Genomic DNA, 14,940 nt, shown 5'->3' with positions numbered 1-14,940 from the left:
GGTGAGGTTATGTGGGTTTCACAGCTAAGGAGCCAGCAATGATTGAACTGGTTGCAACTTCTCGTCGGGGTGTAGAGTTGAGGTATAAAGATTTGTTCTTCCCTTGAACAGAATGGCGCTCTTTTTCGGTTCCAAAAACATGAAAGCTGGAGATGGCCCTAAGCCAAGGCCCAGGATTAACATCCCCGTGGGGAAAAGCTCTGCTTTGGTCCAACTGGAATGCAGATCCAGAGCTGGCACCCATCTTCAGGCACTCACCGGCCAGGCTCCTCGTGTCTGACCTCTGGCAGCTGCTTTGCTTTCTGGAAAGGGCTCAGGATGAAACAGCAGCAGAAAATACTCCTGGATCCTGGGCAGAGCTGGATCAGGATTGCACAGCTGAAGTCTGGCCTTTTGCAAACAAACACCCATTAGTGGAGCCCAAACCTCTTCAGAGCCCACATCTCACCGGAGCCGATTCGGAGCCCATCACGCCGCACCTGCTGGCAGCTGCTCTGAGCAGGGTTTGAGGAATGTGTTGGATGAGGATGGAGTGTCTTCAAGAGCAACCTTCCGGATGGTGTTGCTCTGCTTTTTGCTCTTCATGAAACCTCCTCTTCCCCCCATGCCACCGGAGGCAGGAGAGCTGACCAGCAGCCCATCAGCTGCCCCTCTCTTGCAGGCACCGCGTTTTCTGCAAATTCCGACCTGCAGCCTGTGGAGTTACTGATTTTGGCTGGGGCTGCACACCCATGGGTGAGACCTCAGCCCGGCTCCCTGGGGCTTCTGCTTCCTCCATGGGTTCCTCACCCTCTGCTCAGGAGCACTGGGGGCTGCTGTGGCAATTACTAATGACAACGCGACATACACCATTGCTAGCATGGCCAGACCTTGCAGCTAGTGAGATCCGTCTGTCCTATCCCCTGGCATTGCTTCAGTAAATACTGCAACAGAGTTTTCTCTGGGCTGAACATGCATCTAGTCATCAAAGAGATTGCAAATGACTAATAAATATGTAAAAAAGTCAGGGGGGCAGCAAAAATTTCTGGACCAAGATCAATCTTTACTGACAACTGCTGCTTTTTCTAAGTGAAAGTACCCTGCAGAGTTTAAAACGGCATCCGACTTCAAAGCAGAGCGCGCTCCAGATGGAGTTTACCATCATTGCTAACACCCTGTGCTTCGTCAGGTTACGTGCATTTAGAGAGAGAGACATTCAGATTATTCCCAAAGAAGGGAAACACGCTGGCCCTCTTAGACTCCAAACGATGTGTGACCAATGCTCTCTCCACAACGTAGGTGGCAAAATTGATCTCCAGGGCGGCCTCCCGAGCACCGCGGGCCGTTTCTGCCGTTGCAAGGGTCAACAAGAAGAAAGTCTCACCTGTCGGGGGTTCCACCAGGGTTGCTGTGTCCAGACACCCTCCCATGCCCCTGGCACAGCATCGCTGCTGCGCCAACAGGACCGAGCCCGTGGGGCCAGCAAGGCTGGGCAGGCAGAGCTGGATGGAGCCTGCTTGGCACTAGAGCTCCACTCTGTGAAGCAAGACCCAGAAAATGGCGTGTTTGCAGCACAAGGATTATACCTTTCAGATCAGTTTCCATAGGTTTTCTGTCCAGGGCCCACAGGCAGACACCCTCCCTGCCATGCATTTTGCAGTGGTGGCTTTGGACACCCTGGTGCCACCATGGGAAGGGACCTGCAGCATCCCCCATACAGGGGCTGCCGAGGCTTTCACCTCCCCAAGCCCCCCTGCATCCCCATTCGGTGATTCCTCCTCACAATGGCTGAAACAACAGCAGCTCCAGGCTGGAGAACTGTGCGTCCAGGGATTTTATTTCAGGAGCATTTCTGCAAAGCTGTGTTGGGTTGTTGTTTGTTTGTTTGTTTGTGCACCAGCCCACGAGCTCCTCTGAGAGCCCTTGCGCTTCACTAGTGCCAGCACCAACCTCAGCTCACTCCAGACACAACTGCTCCCACCTCCTGTTGGTGGCGAGTGATTTATTACCACTCTGCTGCCTGAAGTCCTCACAAATACTAATTTTGGTAATTACAGGATGCCAAAAAAGAGAGGATAAATAAACCTGACAATTAATTCACTGTTACCCCCACACACACACATGCAGTGATGATTGTTCCCAAGTTTCTTACAGACCCAACACTTCCCAGATGGGCATGCAAGCCAGGCAAAACACCCCTGCTTCTGCCCAGCGCCCTTCAGTGTCCCAGCACTGATAAGAGCCAGGCATTCCATCAAAAGCCGCTCCGTTTTCCTTCCAAGTTACTCGCCAGCCTAGAACGTCTCATCTCCTGCCAAGATCAGCTCTTTAGCCCTCTGCATCATTATCAGAGGATATATAATTTCATGGCAAATCACAAGAACTGTCAAATGACCAGTTGGATTGCAGTTGTTGGGAGAATATAAAATGCTTCCTGCCGTCAGGAACCCAGGAACGGTTACCAGCTTTCCTGGCCAAAGGCACATCTGACCCACCAAGCTGCTTAGCTGAAGAGCTGCTGCTCTGCTGGGGGCTGCTGTGCAGGGACCACGAGCTGACATTCTGGGGCTGGGTGCTAGCCACACATGGCTTTTGTATCCTGTGTGTGTTTGGTACCCTTTTCAGTTTTTAATCTTACCCTGCTCATCGCTGGGTACCACAGCTACATCCCTCTCCCACCCCTGTCACCCGCAGGGCACACGCAGCCTGTAGGAGGATGCTGAAGCCCAACGCACAGTGCCCTGGCTCACGCAGCAAGGAAAACCCCAGGCTTGTGCTCCTCAACTAGCCTAGCTAGAAAACCTTCCTCTTGCTTTAATTCTTTCCAAAAGAGAAAAAAAGAAATTCCCTATAAGCCTAACCAAACACCAGTTCATCACCAGAAGGTGGCAAGGCTCCTGCACCTTCTTGCTGCCTCTGTCCAGGGCAAAAGCATCGGGGACCATCTTCCATCTTCACTTCCCCCTTCAAACCCCCCGTCTGCCACTCAGTCATGATATGACTAAATCTGGACTTCTGACTTTTTTTTTTTATTGCTGGTTTTTGAAGCCATCTGCTTTTGTCCCGTTTCATTTCCGTCTCTTTACATAAGAGCTTTTAAGTAGACCTAAAGTTTTCCATCATTAAATCGTTAAGTGTTGGCCTTGAGTTTAGAGTGTTCCCACCTTCTGTTTCTTCAGCATCAGTATGAATTACTGACCAGGGCTACTGCCGTCAGCCCTTGTCAGCATTTAAATCCTGATGCGAGAAGCTGAACAGCTTGGCTTCTGTTTGTACTATTTATTAACTTGTTCTAATTGCCTTCAGAGCGGCAAAAGCCTTTCCAAGAAGGATTTCAGCAAAATCGCTGGCCTCAGAGATCTTTATATTGATGTCTAAGAGCCAGCAGGGATCTACCTAGTGCAGTGCCGTGGGAGCTGGAGGAGCATGCAGAGGCAGGAGGAGACAGGTTTGGTCAGTGTGGGTACATACCTGGAGGGAGTTCAGATGGCATCTGGGTGATCCAGAGGACCTAAGGTGATCCTTCAGCAACACAGAGGCAGGAACCTTTTGGGCATCCCCTGGACGGACACGCTAGTCATACGGCACCGGGGAGCCTTCCTCCAGGTGCTGCTGTAACTCGGGCGAAGGTGACCACCTGAAATGCCAAGCCAGCAGAAGGCAGGGATACACCCCAACAGCAACACTCATCGCTGCTCTCAGGAACACACCATTTGTTTAAAATCCATTTCTGAGCCCCAAGAAAGGCAGCAGAAGGCCCCCAAGTGCAAACCCAACTGACAGAGCCCTTCAAGGAACTAAATTTGATATAGTCACCCAATTTGCCCTTACCCAGAGCCATACCCCTCACCTTACCATCCCTCTTTCATCACTTGCCCTGTGAAATGCCCCCCCATGCACACCCCAGGGCAGTGGTAAGAGCTCCTCAGCCTTGGGAGGGCAGCCCCGTGGGTGCAGAGGCAGCGGGGGGGACACCTGGGGACTGACGGGTCCCAGCCCTGCCAAAGTCAACTGTGCCCCATGGGGCAGGCGTCAGAGGTAAAGCAATTCAGACCTGCAAATAGATACCAGGGCTTCTGTTTCAGGTCTTAATTAGGTAGTGGCTAATTAGCCTCCCCAATAATTTCCTGCAGGGCTTGTGAGGGATTATCCATTACCAGAATAGCTAGTTCTTAATTATTTTTTAAAAATTCCATTAAAATTCGATTTTTAAATTCAATCAGAGTTGAACAATGTTTTCCTTGGCTGCTAGTCAAAGAGCAACGATGCCAAGGTGGCCTCCAGCATCACCCCTGCTCGACGCTGGCAGGGATGCAGGTATCTGCTTTGGGGGGATCTAGCTAAGGGGTGCACAGTCCCACAGCCATCCTTGGGTGCCACCAGCCTCCTCTAGTGTCTGCCATCCCTGGGGACCAGGGTACCCCAGCCCTCGCCCCCCCAGGCCCAGGTAAAAGCACCTGAAGAGCTTTGAGAAGCCGTTTCGGGAGGGTTCAAAGGGGGGTTTGTGTTTCTGCTACGAGAAAGGCAACAAAACCAGTCTGGGTGTGAGGGGGTGGGAAGCAGCAGCCTTGGCAGTGGGATGCAGCTGGATGGCGTCAGCACTGCCAGGAAGGAATGGGGTGGGGGTGGGGGTGTTTGATTTCTGGGGAGCTGTGGGCAGGATGGAGCTTGACCGTGTTAAAAGAAAATAGTAATAATGATGATACTAAGAATATCGTAAAAATTAAAAATAAACCCAATACAAATAAAAGTTTATAAAAATCAAATAAACATGAAAATAAATGGAGAGAAGCAATCACTCCTGTGAGAGCGGCTGTGCAAGGCATTTCATGCCAGAGGGATGCACTGGTGCTGGTGGGGGGAAGGCATGTGCACCCCAAAAGGGAGGCAAAGGGCACTGATGGGGTGACACACGCCTCTGGGGTTGGGGCTGCTGCCCCACAACCTACCAGACCTTTTCAGGTCCCTGCGAAGGAGGATCCTCCCAGCTCAGCAATAATAATGTGCTTAAATAGCTCCTGTCAGCGCGGGGGTGGGAGCTCTGTCTGCAGATGAGGAACCCAGGGCAGTGGCGGGGGGCTGCAGGCCGAGCACCGATCCCCCAGGCCTTCCAGCGGGGTGGGATGTCCCGTCGCGGTTCAGCCAGCACACTGCCCCCTCGCCGGGGTCCTCCCCACAGCCCCATCCCCACGGGTGCCGCAGGAGGATCCCAGCACCCCACCACCTCCACCGGCTGCCCCACACCTCAGGGTGCTTGCCATGCTCTGAGGGTGCACAGCACCGCTGCCGCCCACCCTTTGCCCCCCACCTGAGCCCATTTTACCTTGGGACACCCCCACCAGTGCCGGGGTCCCCAGCCCACCCCTCAGCCCCTCGCCATAGCCAGCCCTACCTGGACTCATGCGTTTTGCTCCCAAATAAGCTTTTTGGTTTGGGTTGGTTTGTTTGCTTTTTTTTATTATTTAACCAGTAAGGCAATGTTAGGACACTGCCACCCACGCCGCTTGCCGGTGGGCATGCCGAGCAAAATAAACAGTGAACAAACCCCTTCACCTTGAGTAGAAGACCCCCACCCCTCCAGAGCAAGCTGTGGAAATATTTACACCTGTGGTTTCTCTGTATAGCCCCAGCTATCACACAGCTCACTTCCAAACAGCTATGCACAGGTTGTTGTACAAAAGATAGATATTTCCCCCAGTACAGTTCAAGCGATAAATTGTCCAATAATTTGTTTGCCTGTTTGTACAAGTTACAAAGCTGGCCAACATCAACTTTTAAACTTGGGTGTTTTGTTGGTTATTTTCTAATAGTTTAATGTGACTTTCTGCTGGATTGCACAACCACGGCTGGCAGCACTAGGAAGGGCTGGTGGGACCCTGCCATGAGGTTTTGGGGTGCTCAGGGATGCTCTGGTCCCCAGCTGGGGGGGCTGGTGGGGAGGGGCATGAGGGCCAGAGTGGGGCAGGACAGGAGCATCATGACGTGCAGGAGCAGCAGCTCCCCCTTTCCCAAAACCACGCTACCCCCAGGCCACCTGTGAGCAGGGAAATGGGGGGGCTGCCCCACAGAAGAACCCTGGGGCCAGGCACATCCCCACTGAGCAGCTGCGAGCCCCCTGCCCGGCACACCGCTAACTCATTGATTTGACCCAAATTAATTAATCTGCAGCAGGAGGATGCTCCCTGCTCCAGCACCCTGGCAAGAGCAGCTCAGGGTTCCCGGACAGGAGCTGCTGCTGACCCGTGTCCCCCCGCCCTGTGTCCCCTTGTCCCTACTGCTCAGGGATGGGCTGGGGGATGGGTGGCTGCAGGAGGGTCTGTGTGGGGGAGGGTGTGCGTGGGGACACTAGATGGTGGAGACGAAAGGCAGAAAGCACCAAAAGTGAGCCATGCCGTGGCCATCTGTGGGCTGAGCCCTCTGCAAGGGGGATTCCCAAGCGGAGGATCCCACCGGAGCAAAACCCACGTGTGTCCCAGCCACGGCCAATCTCTGACACCCCTGGGCTGCTCCCCTCCAGCCCCCAGCCTCCGGCAGGCTGTCCTGGTGTGACGGGGACACACAGCACAGCCAGGGCCCAAGCTCTGGAAGCATCAGCAAGGTGTCCTGCTCCCCACTCCAGAAACGATCCCAAAGGATCCCACCGAGCAGGGCTGTGAGGCTGCCGGAGCCTCGCAGCGGCTGGGGGTCACCAGCACCTCCCCATCCTGCAAACACCACTCTGCCCAGAAGGTGGTGGGTAACATCTGCCCACCCACCCACTCACCAGCACCGAGCCACAGACCCCAGAAGGACTAAACCAACCTCAGAAACATCTGAAAGCTCTTTCGGATGCCCTCACGCACAGCCCCTGGCAGCGGCTGCGCCCTGGGGGTCCTGGCCAGCTCCGACCCCTCGCCCTGCACACACAGACATGGTAGAGACAAGAAAAGAAGAGGAACGTGGCTCCGGGGTTAGCACTGAGGGCTGGGACAAGCTCTTCACCCTCCATCCCATGGCTTCAGGCGCCGGCCACATGGTGGGTGAACGAGGACAACCCAACCCCGCGCCGATGATGGCGAGAAGGCGGCTCCACAGCTCCTGGCTGGATCCCGGGGCTCTGCCACATGGTGGGTGAACGAGGACAACCCAACCCCGCGCCGACGATGGCGAGAAGGCGGCTCCACAGCTCCTGGCTGGATCCCGGGGCTCTTTCCGACGCCCCAGCACCTGGCCGCGCTCAGCCCGTGGGTCAGCGCAGGATGCCCACGCCGCGAGGAGCCTGACACCTGCATCCCCAGCACGCGGCAGGGCCGGGTACCACCGACACAGGCCACAGCTCCGTGTGCCACCCCGGGGCAGCAGCCGGGTCCTGGCCCTTCTCTTGCCCCTCTCAGCCCAGCGGGGTCCCTGCCGGCAGAGCTCCACGGCACCTTCCACCAGCACCCGGCACCTTCCTGCACCTCTGCAGACACCAAAGCAGCACACAGTATTGCTACTGTGCCAAGTGGGAACTTTATTCTTTCTTGTGTTCCGCCCCCCCCCCCCCTATTTTTTCCCCAGTAGTTTAAGGAGGCGGCTTTGAAGATGGGTTGGATTTGGATTATTTTTTTTTTCCCCAGCAAAATCTGCAACACTTCAATAGCGTTACGCCCAGACATCAGCTCTGTTAGTTTTTACATCTCAGAGCCACAGAGACACCAGCAGCAATAACCTGGGAACGGAAAGACTTCCACATCGCTTGTGCATTGTCTCGGATTTTTTTTTCTTTAAAAAAGAAAAAAAAAAAGCACAACAGAAAAGACACAAACATTGATGAACATTAAAAACCTGTACATTGTAAAAAAACAAACAAACAAAAAACCCCCCCCCAAAAAAAAAGAAACAACCAAACCCCAAACAAACAACAAACACCATCATTCTCTTGCTTTGAAATCAGAATCAACCTGGGAACGTTGCAGGGGGAAAAGAAAGATCCACCGGGAAGGTGACAGCACCGGCCTTGCCGCTGGAGCCATGTGTGGGATGCGAGGGCTGCCGGGGGGCTGTGGGGGCTGGCTGCCCCCCCGCCACCGCCGAGGCAGAAAGTCTGTGCCGTGCTCTGGGTTCCTCTAGCGTATAGAATGCAAAGCATTTAATACATTTTTTTTTCCATTTTTTTTTTCCCCCCAGAGCGAGAAAGCAGAAGTGAGTGAAAAAAAGTCTAATATTTTGTTCTTTAACCATGTAACTGCAGATATGAGCCAACATCATGGAATGAAAAAAATAACGTAAAGTAGAGCATTCGTGTGTATCACAAAAATACAATAAAAACTTTTTTTTTCTTTTTTTTTTTTTTAAGTTTCCTGTGAACTCCCTGCCATGCTGGCCTTCTGCCCGCTCTGCCCCTGCACCCGGCCAGCTCGAAGGGCTCTGGAGAATCAATGTCTACAACCAGCAACAACAATTTCTGCTGAGTCAGCAAAGGTGTGTGGAACGGGGGGCCCTGCAACCATGGCAAGATTTTGTTTGGTTTTTTTGTTTTTTTTTTTTAAGCTAAGTTCATACATTCTGACTTACAGATAACTTTGATGGATCGTTACCTTCTTTTTTTTCTTTTTTTTTTTTTAAAACCCTTCCATACAATGGACAAACGCATCAAAGCCTGCATGTAAGAACAGAACCTCTTTTACAGCATGTAATACTGTGTTTTGTTTAAGTCCTTCCTTGCGTAAAATATTGACAGAATTCACTGAAGGTATCAAAAATATACCCTGTAGACCAATACAATTTACAATTGCCTTTTCTCACCATTCAGAAAACAATGCACTTAAAGCAACCGAGCCCCTCCATGGGCAGCGTGCGAGCCAGCCCGGGGACATCCCTGCCCGCCCCTCCTTCAGCCCGGGATCACTCCCACTGGAAGAGACCAGGATTTTTGTGGGTTTTTTTAAGAAACAGCTCCTCACTCCCTCCCCTGCCCGCTCATCCCAGCCACGTCCGACGCGTGTTGAGACCACCATGGGGCTGATCCGGCTTGCGACGTGGGTACGCCAGGCAACCAGCCCTGCGACCAGCTGCGGGGAACTAAACCGGGGCGTTCCATCCTGTCACTTCTTAAAACAGGTATTTTTTTTTTCCTCTCTCCTTTAACCCGCTCAAGGTTTTACATTTCTGTGGCACAGCCCCACGGGTGGGATGCAGGAGCATCCCACAGCCCCTGACCCGACTCCGTGGGACCACGCCGGCCCTGGGACGTGCATGCTCGGGGCACGCGGCCGCTGACGGTCCCTCCCGAGCGCGGGGGTCACTGCCCAGCCAGGCTGCCAGGATCGAAGATGGGTTCCTTGGGTTTTGTCTCGTTAAGGCTTTTTTCTTTTCTTTTTTTTCAGACCGAAGAGGATGCAGAAATTTCCAGATGTTGAGAAAGAAAAAAAAAAAACGCCAAACAAAAAAAAAACAACAACAACAAAAAAGATACAGAACCCGTCCCCCCAAACTGTCTGGTTGGGAGGGGAAGGAAAGAAAGAAAAAGAAAAGGGAAAAATAAAATAGCTCTGCTCCTGCATCTTCGCTCGTGAGAGCCGGCGGGGCCGGGGCGGTGGGCGCTCGCCCTGGGCATCCCACTCGCTCCCTGCGCCCTGGGTTTGGTCGCCGTCTCCCTGCCCCTGGCTCGCTTCATTCACTGTCCGAAAGGGTTTCGTACTGGGAGCAGAGCAGGGGCTTGGGCTCCTCGTCCCAGGCATGGTGCTGGCTGCCGGGGGTCCCCTGCGGCACGGGGGCGGTGGGGGCTGCTGTCACCACCCCGCTGGGGAGCCGCATGGTGAGCGGGTTGTAGGGGAATGGCGTCGAACCTGCGTGGGGCGGAGGAAGCAGAGGGTCAGCGCCGGTGGCAGGGGGCTGCCCCCGTGAGCCCCCCTGCAGGGGTGGCACGGCTGCCGGGGGGGCACATGCCCCCCAGCCCTACCTGCGGACGAGGGCCTGTCCTCCCAGACACGGTTGGTGAGGGGCGTCCGCCGGTTGCAGTCCCCCTCCGAGTGCACCGAGGAGACGGAGGGCGGCCGCTCGCCCGACGACAGACCCGGCGCCGGCGACTTGGCCTTGCGGCTGTTGGGTCTGGCCGCCATCTTTGGCTTGCCCCCTCCTCCTGCAAAGAGAAGCACCCGCTTGTCACCCATCTCATCGTGGCAGGGCTCAGGGGGGTGGGGAGGGGGGCGGGCAGCCAGCACTTCACTCTTAACAGCTTGCAAAAAAATGGCTGGTGGCAGGAGAAAAGCCCACCCAGGGGCCGATGGCACCGCAGCGGGGAAGGGTGATGGGGCGCGGGTGGCCAGGGGTCTCTGTCCCCCCCTGTGCTGCTCTCCGTGTTGTGGGTTGACGCTACCATCCGTCCCGCGGAGCGGAGCAGGGGCAGGAGCAGCCGCATGGCTTTGGCCAGGCTGTTTTCCTGCTGGGTCCGCTCCCGAGCCAGCTCGCAGCTCAGCCCATGAACACGGCTCCCAGGACGGGAGCATCATTCTGCACAGGGGCCCCCAGGAGCTACGTGGGTGCTGGAGCCCTGCACGCATTCCCCATTCCCGTGGTCTACGTGGCCAAAACAGTCTTTAATCCGTTCTTACAGGAAAATTCCAGATGAAGTTTAGCCAGTTTTTAGAAGGTTTGAAGCCCCAAGGGGCTCTGCTGGGGAGGTTAGCCTGGCTAAACCGGGGGGAGCTCCCAAAGTGGGAGGGATGGATGGGCTCTGCATCCCACCCTGCCTGCCCAGGCAGCCTCTGCCGGGCATGGGGAAGCATGGCTGGAACAAGCTGCTGGTTTCATGCAGGAGCCAGAAAAGCTTTTCTGCAACAAGCTGAAGAGCACCTGCTCTGAGCTGACCCGGAGGAAGGTGCAAGTGCGTCCCCAGGACCCTGCTCCTCGACTTCGGGGGCTCTGCGCCCACATTGCCAATGGTAACCCCCGGCGCCAGCTGCTGGGGTCTGCACAGGGCGCTTGCAAGAGGCAGCCCACCCTTTGCAGGCATGCGGGGCACAAGATGCTCTCCCCCATCCATCCCTGGTCCCCCCCCCCTCTTCCTTAACTGGGGATCTGCAAGAACAACCCTCCCAACTGGACTCAAGCCTCCCCTGAATCCGAGCAGACCCCACTGCAGTGCCCAGATGGCTCTGTGAGCCCTGCCGGGGCCGTCAGGCTGCTCCCCCCAGCTCTGCTCTCTGAAGCCATCTCCTCTCCATCGCTTTTAGATCCCTTACGCTCTTGCTCCAGGCACTCCCAGGTCCCCACCAGCCCTCTGAGCCCCAGGCTGGAGCCTGCCCCGACCCCCTCTGAGAGCAGGGTGGGGAGGGAAACGCCGCCCTGTGCCACATCCCCCCACACCAGCCCTTCTCAGCCTCTTCCCCTAGTTCGGAAGCAATGATCCCCCCCGGGGTTTACACAGTTTGGGGTGGCTATTTAAGTTCATGGCTATGATGGCTTTATGGGTGTGGGGGTTTTCCCCCAATAAATCTTTTCATGGTGTTCAAAAAGAAGAAAAAAAAAAAAGGAGATATTAAAACCCAACAAAGGGGGAAAGGAGCACAGTCAGTGGTTTAGAAAAAGCAACAGCACCTTCTGAGACTATTAAATTAACATCAAACAAGACCAGGATTAATCAGCAGATTCACAAAGCTCGAAGCTGGGGGAGGGAGGGGAGAAGAGAAAACCAAAATGAACAAAAATGGGGGTGGGGGGTGGGGGGAATAAATCCACCCACAAAAGGGGAAATGTAAAGGCTGAGAATTAATAACACAGAGAGAGCGAAGGTGGAGAGGGCTGCAGACCTGGCAAGGAGCGCACGTCCTCGTTTCGTCCATCAGCAGGAGTTATGGGCATAGCAGCGGGCAGGCTTGCACTGGCATTCAGAGAGTTAAAAGCATTGGCACTGAGAGGTGAGCGCTCTTCCCACTGCTCGTCATATTTACCCATTAGGGCTTTCCTAATTATTGCCTCCAACCCCATGTTGGTACTGGAATTCTCTTGGACCGACTGGCTCCTACAACTGATTAGCCCTGGGAGATACGGGAGAGGGAGGAGAGAGGGGACGGGAGATGGGGGGGAGCCAAATGAGAAGAAAGATGGGGGGACGGGGAAAAGGGGAGAAAGGAGACAAGGGAGAAGGGAAGAAACAAACAGTCAGCACATTCTCGCAAAGCAACAAACTTTGTCATCTTGTTCTTTAAAGCGCTGCGATGCACCCGTCCTCCTCCTCCCCGCTCCATCCCACCCCAGGGCTTGGCAGGGGCTGGTGGTGGGATGGGATGGGACTTACTCTGGGACTGGGGTTTCTGGGGTGCTACAGGCAGGCAGGGTTCCCTGGGGATGAGGGCTTGGAGGACTGCAGGGAGAAAGGGTTGTTACTGAGCCCCAGAGAGCAATTACGAGAAGGGGGTGGTGGGGTGGGCTGCGCTCCCAGCCCAGCCGGGCTCTGCAGGGGGGCAGGAGAGTCACCTGGCTGTGGGGTCCATAGGGATGCACACACAGATCAAAAGTCAGTGTGCCGGGGATCTGGAGGCGGGGGGGCAGTTTCCCATGGAGGAAAAGTCAGGGAAGGAAGAGGGAGCACCCCGCAAAACCATTAAGATGGGAAAGAGGTGGTTGATTTGGCCCTGGCAGAGGGGTGGCAAACGCAGGCAGCCCCGGGACGAGGGAGCTGCCTGGGGAGCTGCCTGCCTGGGGTCGGACTACGCTGGGGAGAGGCCTTTCATCCCTCCTCGTGCTCTTTGTAAGCCCTCTGCCCATCGCCCCAGCCCGCTCCCCTCCTCCCGCAGGCCGGGTGCCCGCTGCGGACCGGAGCCCCCCGGGCTGAGCCGTGGCTGTGACAGGATGCAGAGGCGAAGTGGTGTCCCCGCGTGGGTGTGAGTCTCAAGCCATGCAGTTATGGTGCAGCACCGCACAGGGACCAGAGGGCACTAGGCTGAGCCACGCCACCGTCATTCCCAGTGTGGCGGTTACAGGGAACAAGCAAGGGCAAAATACAGACACAAAAACAGCAGGCTGGCGAGGGGAGCCCAGCTGCAGCCCCCCGGCTCCTCCGCTCACCCCATCCCGGAGGTGTTCACACTGGGATCGCTGCCCCTCTGCTTGGGAAGGGACGGATCCCGGCTTCCCTCGTCTTCCCTGCAAATGGGCAGGGTCCCTCCTGGTCGCCTCTGGCCAGACCCCGGCCCCCAGCTCCCTACACTCCGCCTTTACACCTCCCCCCGGCACAGCAGGAGCAGCTTCAACCAGGGGATGCTCACCCCCCCAAATTCCGTCTGCCGCAGACCCTCGCGTCCTGGCTGGCTGCACCCTCTCATCCCAGCTGCCAGTGTGAGCCGGCTCCTTCTCCCAACACATTCGCCCCGGCGAGCAGTGTCACGAGCAGTGTCACGAGTGGTGTCACACCACTGGTGGCCATGTCTCACCGCTGGTGGCCGTGCCGGGCCCTCCTGCCACACACAGCCCTGGCCCACAGCACCACCTTGCCCTGGCTGCAGGAAAACTGCCGCTCCTCCTACTGAAAACTAACAACCTGAAGGCATTGCTGCTGTCGGACAGCATTAATGCTTAATCATTTAAGTATCAATTAGTACTCCTCGATGGGGGTTCATGTCATTCGTTCGCGAGCCCACCTGGGCATTGCTGCGGCCGGTGGCAACAGCCCCACAGCCTTCACGGGGTCTCTCTCCCTCGGGCTGGTCTCTGTGATCTCTGTCCTGTGCAGGGAAGCCCACGGCAGCCACCGGCCCCCTGGGGCTGCTTCCCACCCCTCCTGGCCAAAATCCCTCCCCTAAGCTGCTCCCTCCCCTCCTTTCCCAGCTGGGCTGAAAGCCATGGGCCCAGCAGAGCTGGGGAGGGGGCAGTGCCCCTGGGGAAGCTCCTAAACTGGCATTTCAGCTCCTGTGTGGTCGTCCTTGGGCTCAGCATGGTACGTACATCCCCATGGGTGCCTGGGGACCATCCTGAGCCCTTCCCGGCACCCTTTCACCCTGAGAGCAGGGGGGCAATCTGGGGGCTGGGGTCCAGCCCTGGCTGTTAGCCAGCAAGCCCCCAGTTAGGCAGGCTGGCAGGTTAATGCTGGTTAAGGCTGGGGACTCACTGAAGCCCACCACAGCTGCCGGCAGCAGCACTCAGATACCACCAACCCAGACGGCTCCCCCAGAAGCGGGCTGTCACCCCGACACCCCTACCCGCGGCAGCTCCCCGCTCCACACTGCAGCGGTCCTGCCCGCGAAGCCCTTCCATAGGGCACCAGTGGCACCGTGCCAAGCCACCGGGTCAGCGCTCCCCCCAGCTCCTCAGCAACCTGAGTTGACCCAGGCTTGAAGCACCTGGAGGTCTGAGTGCGCTGCCAGCACCCCTGGGGCTCAGCACCCCTCCATCTCCCAGATAACGCATCCTCTGGGTGCTCAGCCCCCGCCAGCCTGCCCAGCACCCACAGTGCCGGGCTGTAGGGTGCCACTCTCATCCCAGTTTGCTTTGGCAACCAGCTCCTGCTGTCTGCCCACCCCTTGCCGCTGCCCCCCGAGCCACCCACGGCCAACCACTGGCTCCGACCGAGCGTGGGGTGCTCCCTCCCCAGAGAGTGGGGTGCTCCTTCCCCAGCGTGAGGTCCTCCTTGCCACAGTTTAACCCTCTGCTGGCATCAGAGCGCCAACCCCCTCTTGACTTTCACCCTCTCCTCAAACCCTGCCAAGCTTCCCGAGGAATTACCGCCCCGTCTCCAACTCGGCAGCAGGGAGTTACGGTGCATCCCGAGGCTCCAGCCTCCCAGCAGCTCTTACGCCAGGAAAAAAGGAGATGCTTAAATTTACCGAGTCTCCTGCTCTCCACGGCTGGAAGCCCTGCAGGGAATGAGGTACGGGACAGGTGTGTGGGAGAGTTACCTGCTCCGGTAATCGCCGGCATATTGAAAATCTCTGTCCCAGGCTGCCCAACATCTGGAGGAAAACAAAGAAGCTCTTCAGTACGGAGAGCAGTGTATGCAGGCTG

At 56.4% G+C, this 14,940-nt stretch overlaps 1 protein-coding gene across 9 annotated transcripts in view; it reads right to left on the bottom strand.

Moving 5' to 3' along the window:
• Positions 1-7,496: 7,496 nt before the first annotated feature.
• NCOR2 (nuclear receptor corepressor 2) overlaps positions 7,497-14,940 on the bottom strand; it is a 253,577-nt gene continuing 246,133 nt past the window's right edge. For 5 of the 9 annotated variants that reach the window (XM_037375337.1, XM_037375339.1, XM_037375338.1 and 2 more), the window contains exons 44-47: positions 14,835-14,888; positions 11,751-11,978; positions 9,902-10,081; positions 7,497-9,788 (exon numbers count right to left, since the gene is read on the bottom strand). In XM_037375337.1, coding sequence (XP_037231234.1) covers positions 9,613-9,788; positions 9,902-10,081; positions 11,751-11,978; positions 14,835-14,888 — 638 coding nt within the window. In that variant the 3' untranslated portion in view covers positions 7,497-9,612. The remainder of the gene's footprint in view (positions 9,789-9,901; positions 10,082-11,750; positions 11,979-14,834; positions 14,889-14,940) is intronic. The other 4 variants (XM_037375342.1, XM_037375344.1, XM_037375346.1 and 1 more) reach the window with 2 other exon arrangements.

The sequence above is a fragment of the Falco rusticolus genome, chromosome 1, assembly GCF_015220075.1.
Source record: "Falco rusticolus isolate bFalRus1 chromosome 1, bFalRus1.pri, whole genome shotgun sequence".
In the NCBI taxonomy this organism is placed as follows: domain Eukaryota; kingdom Metazoa; phylum Chordata; class Aves; order Falconiformes; family Falconidae; genus Falco; species Falco rusticolus.
Note: the sequence above shows the minus strand (reverse complement) of the source record. Positions and strands in the feature narration are given on the sequence as shown.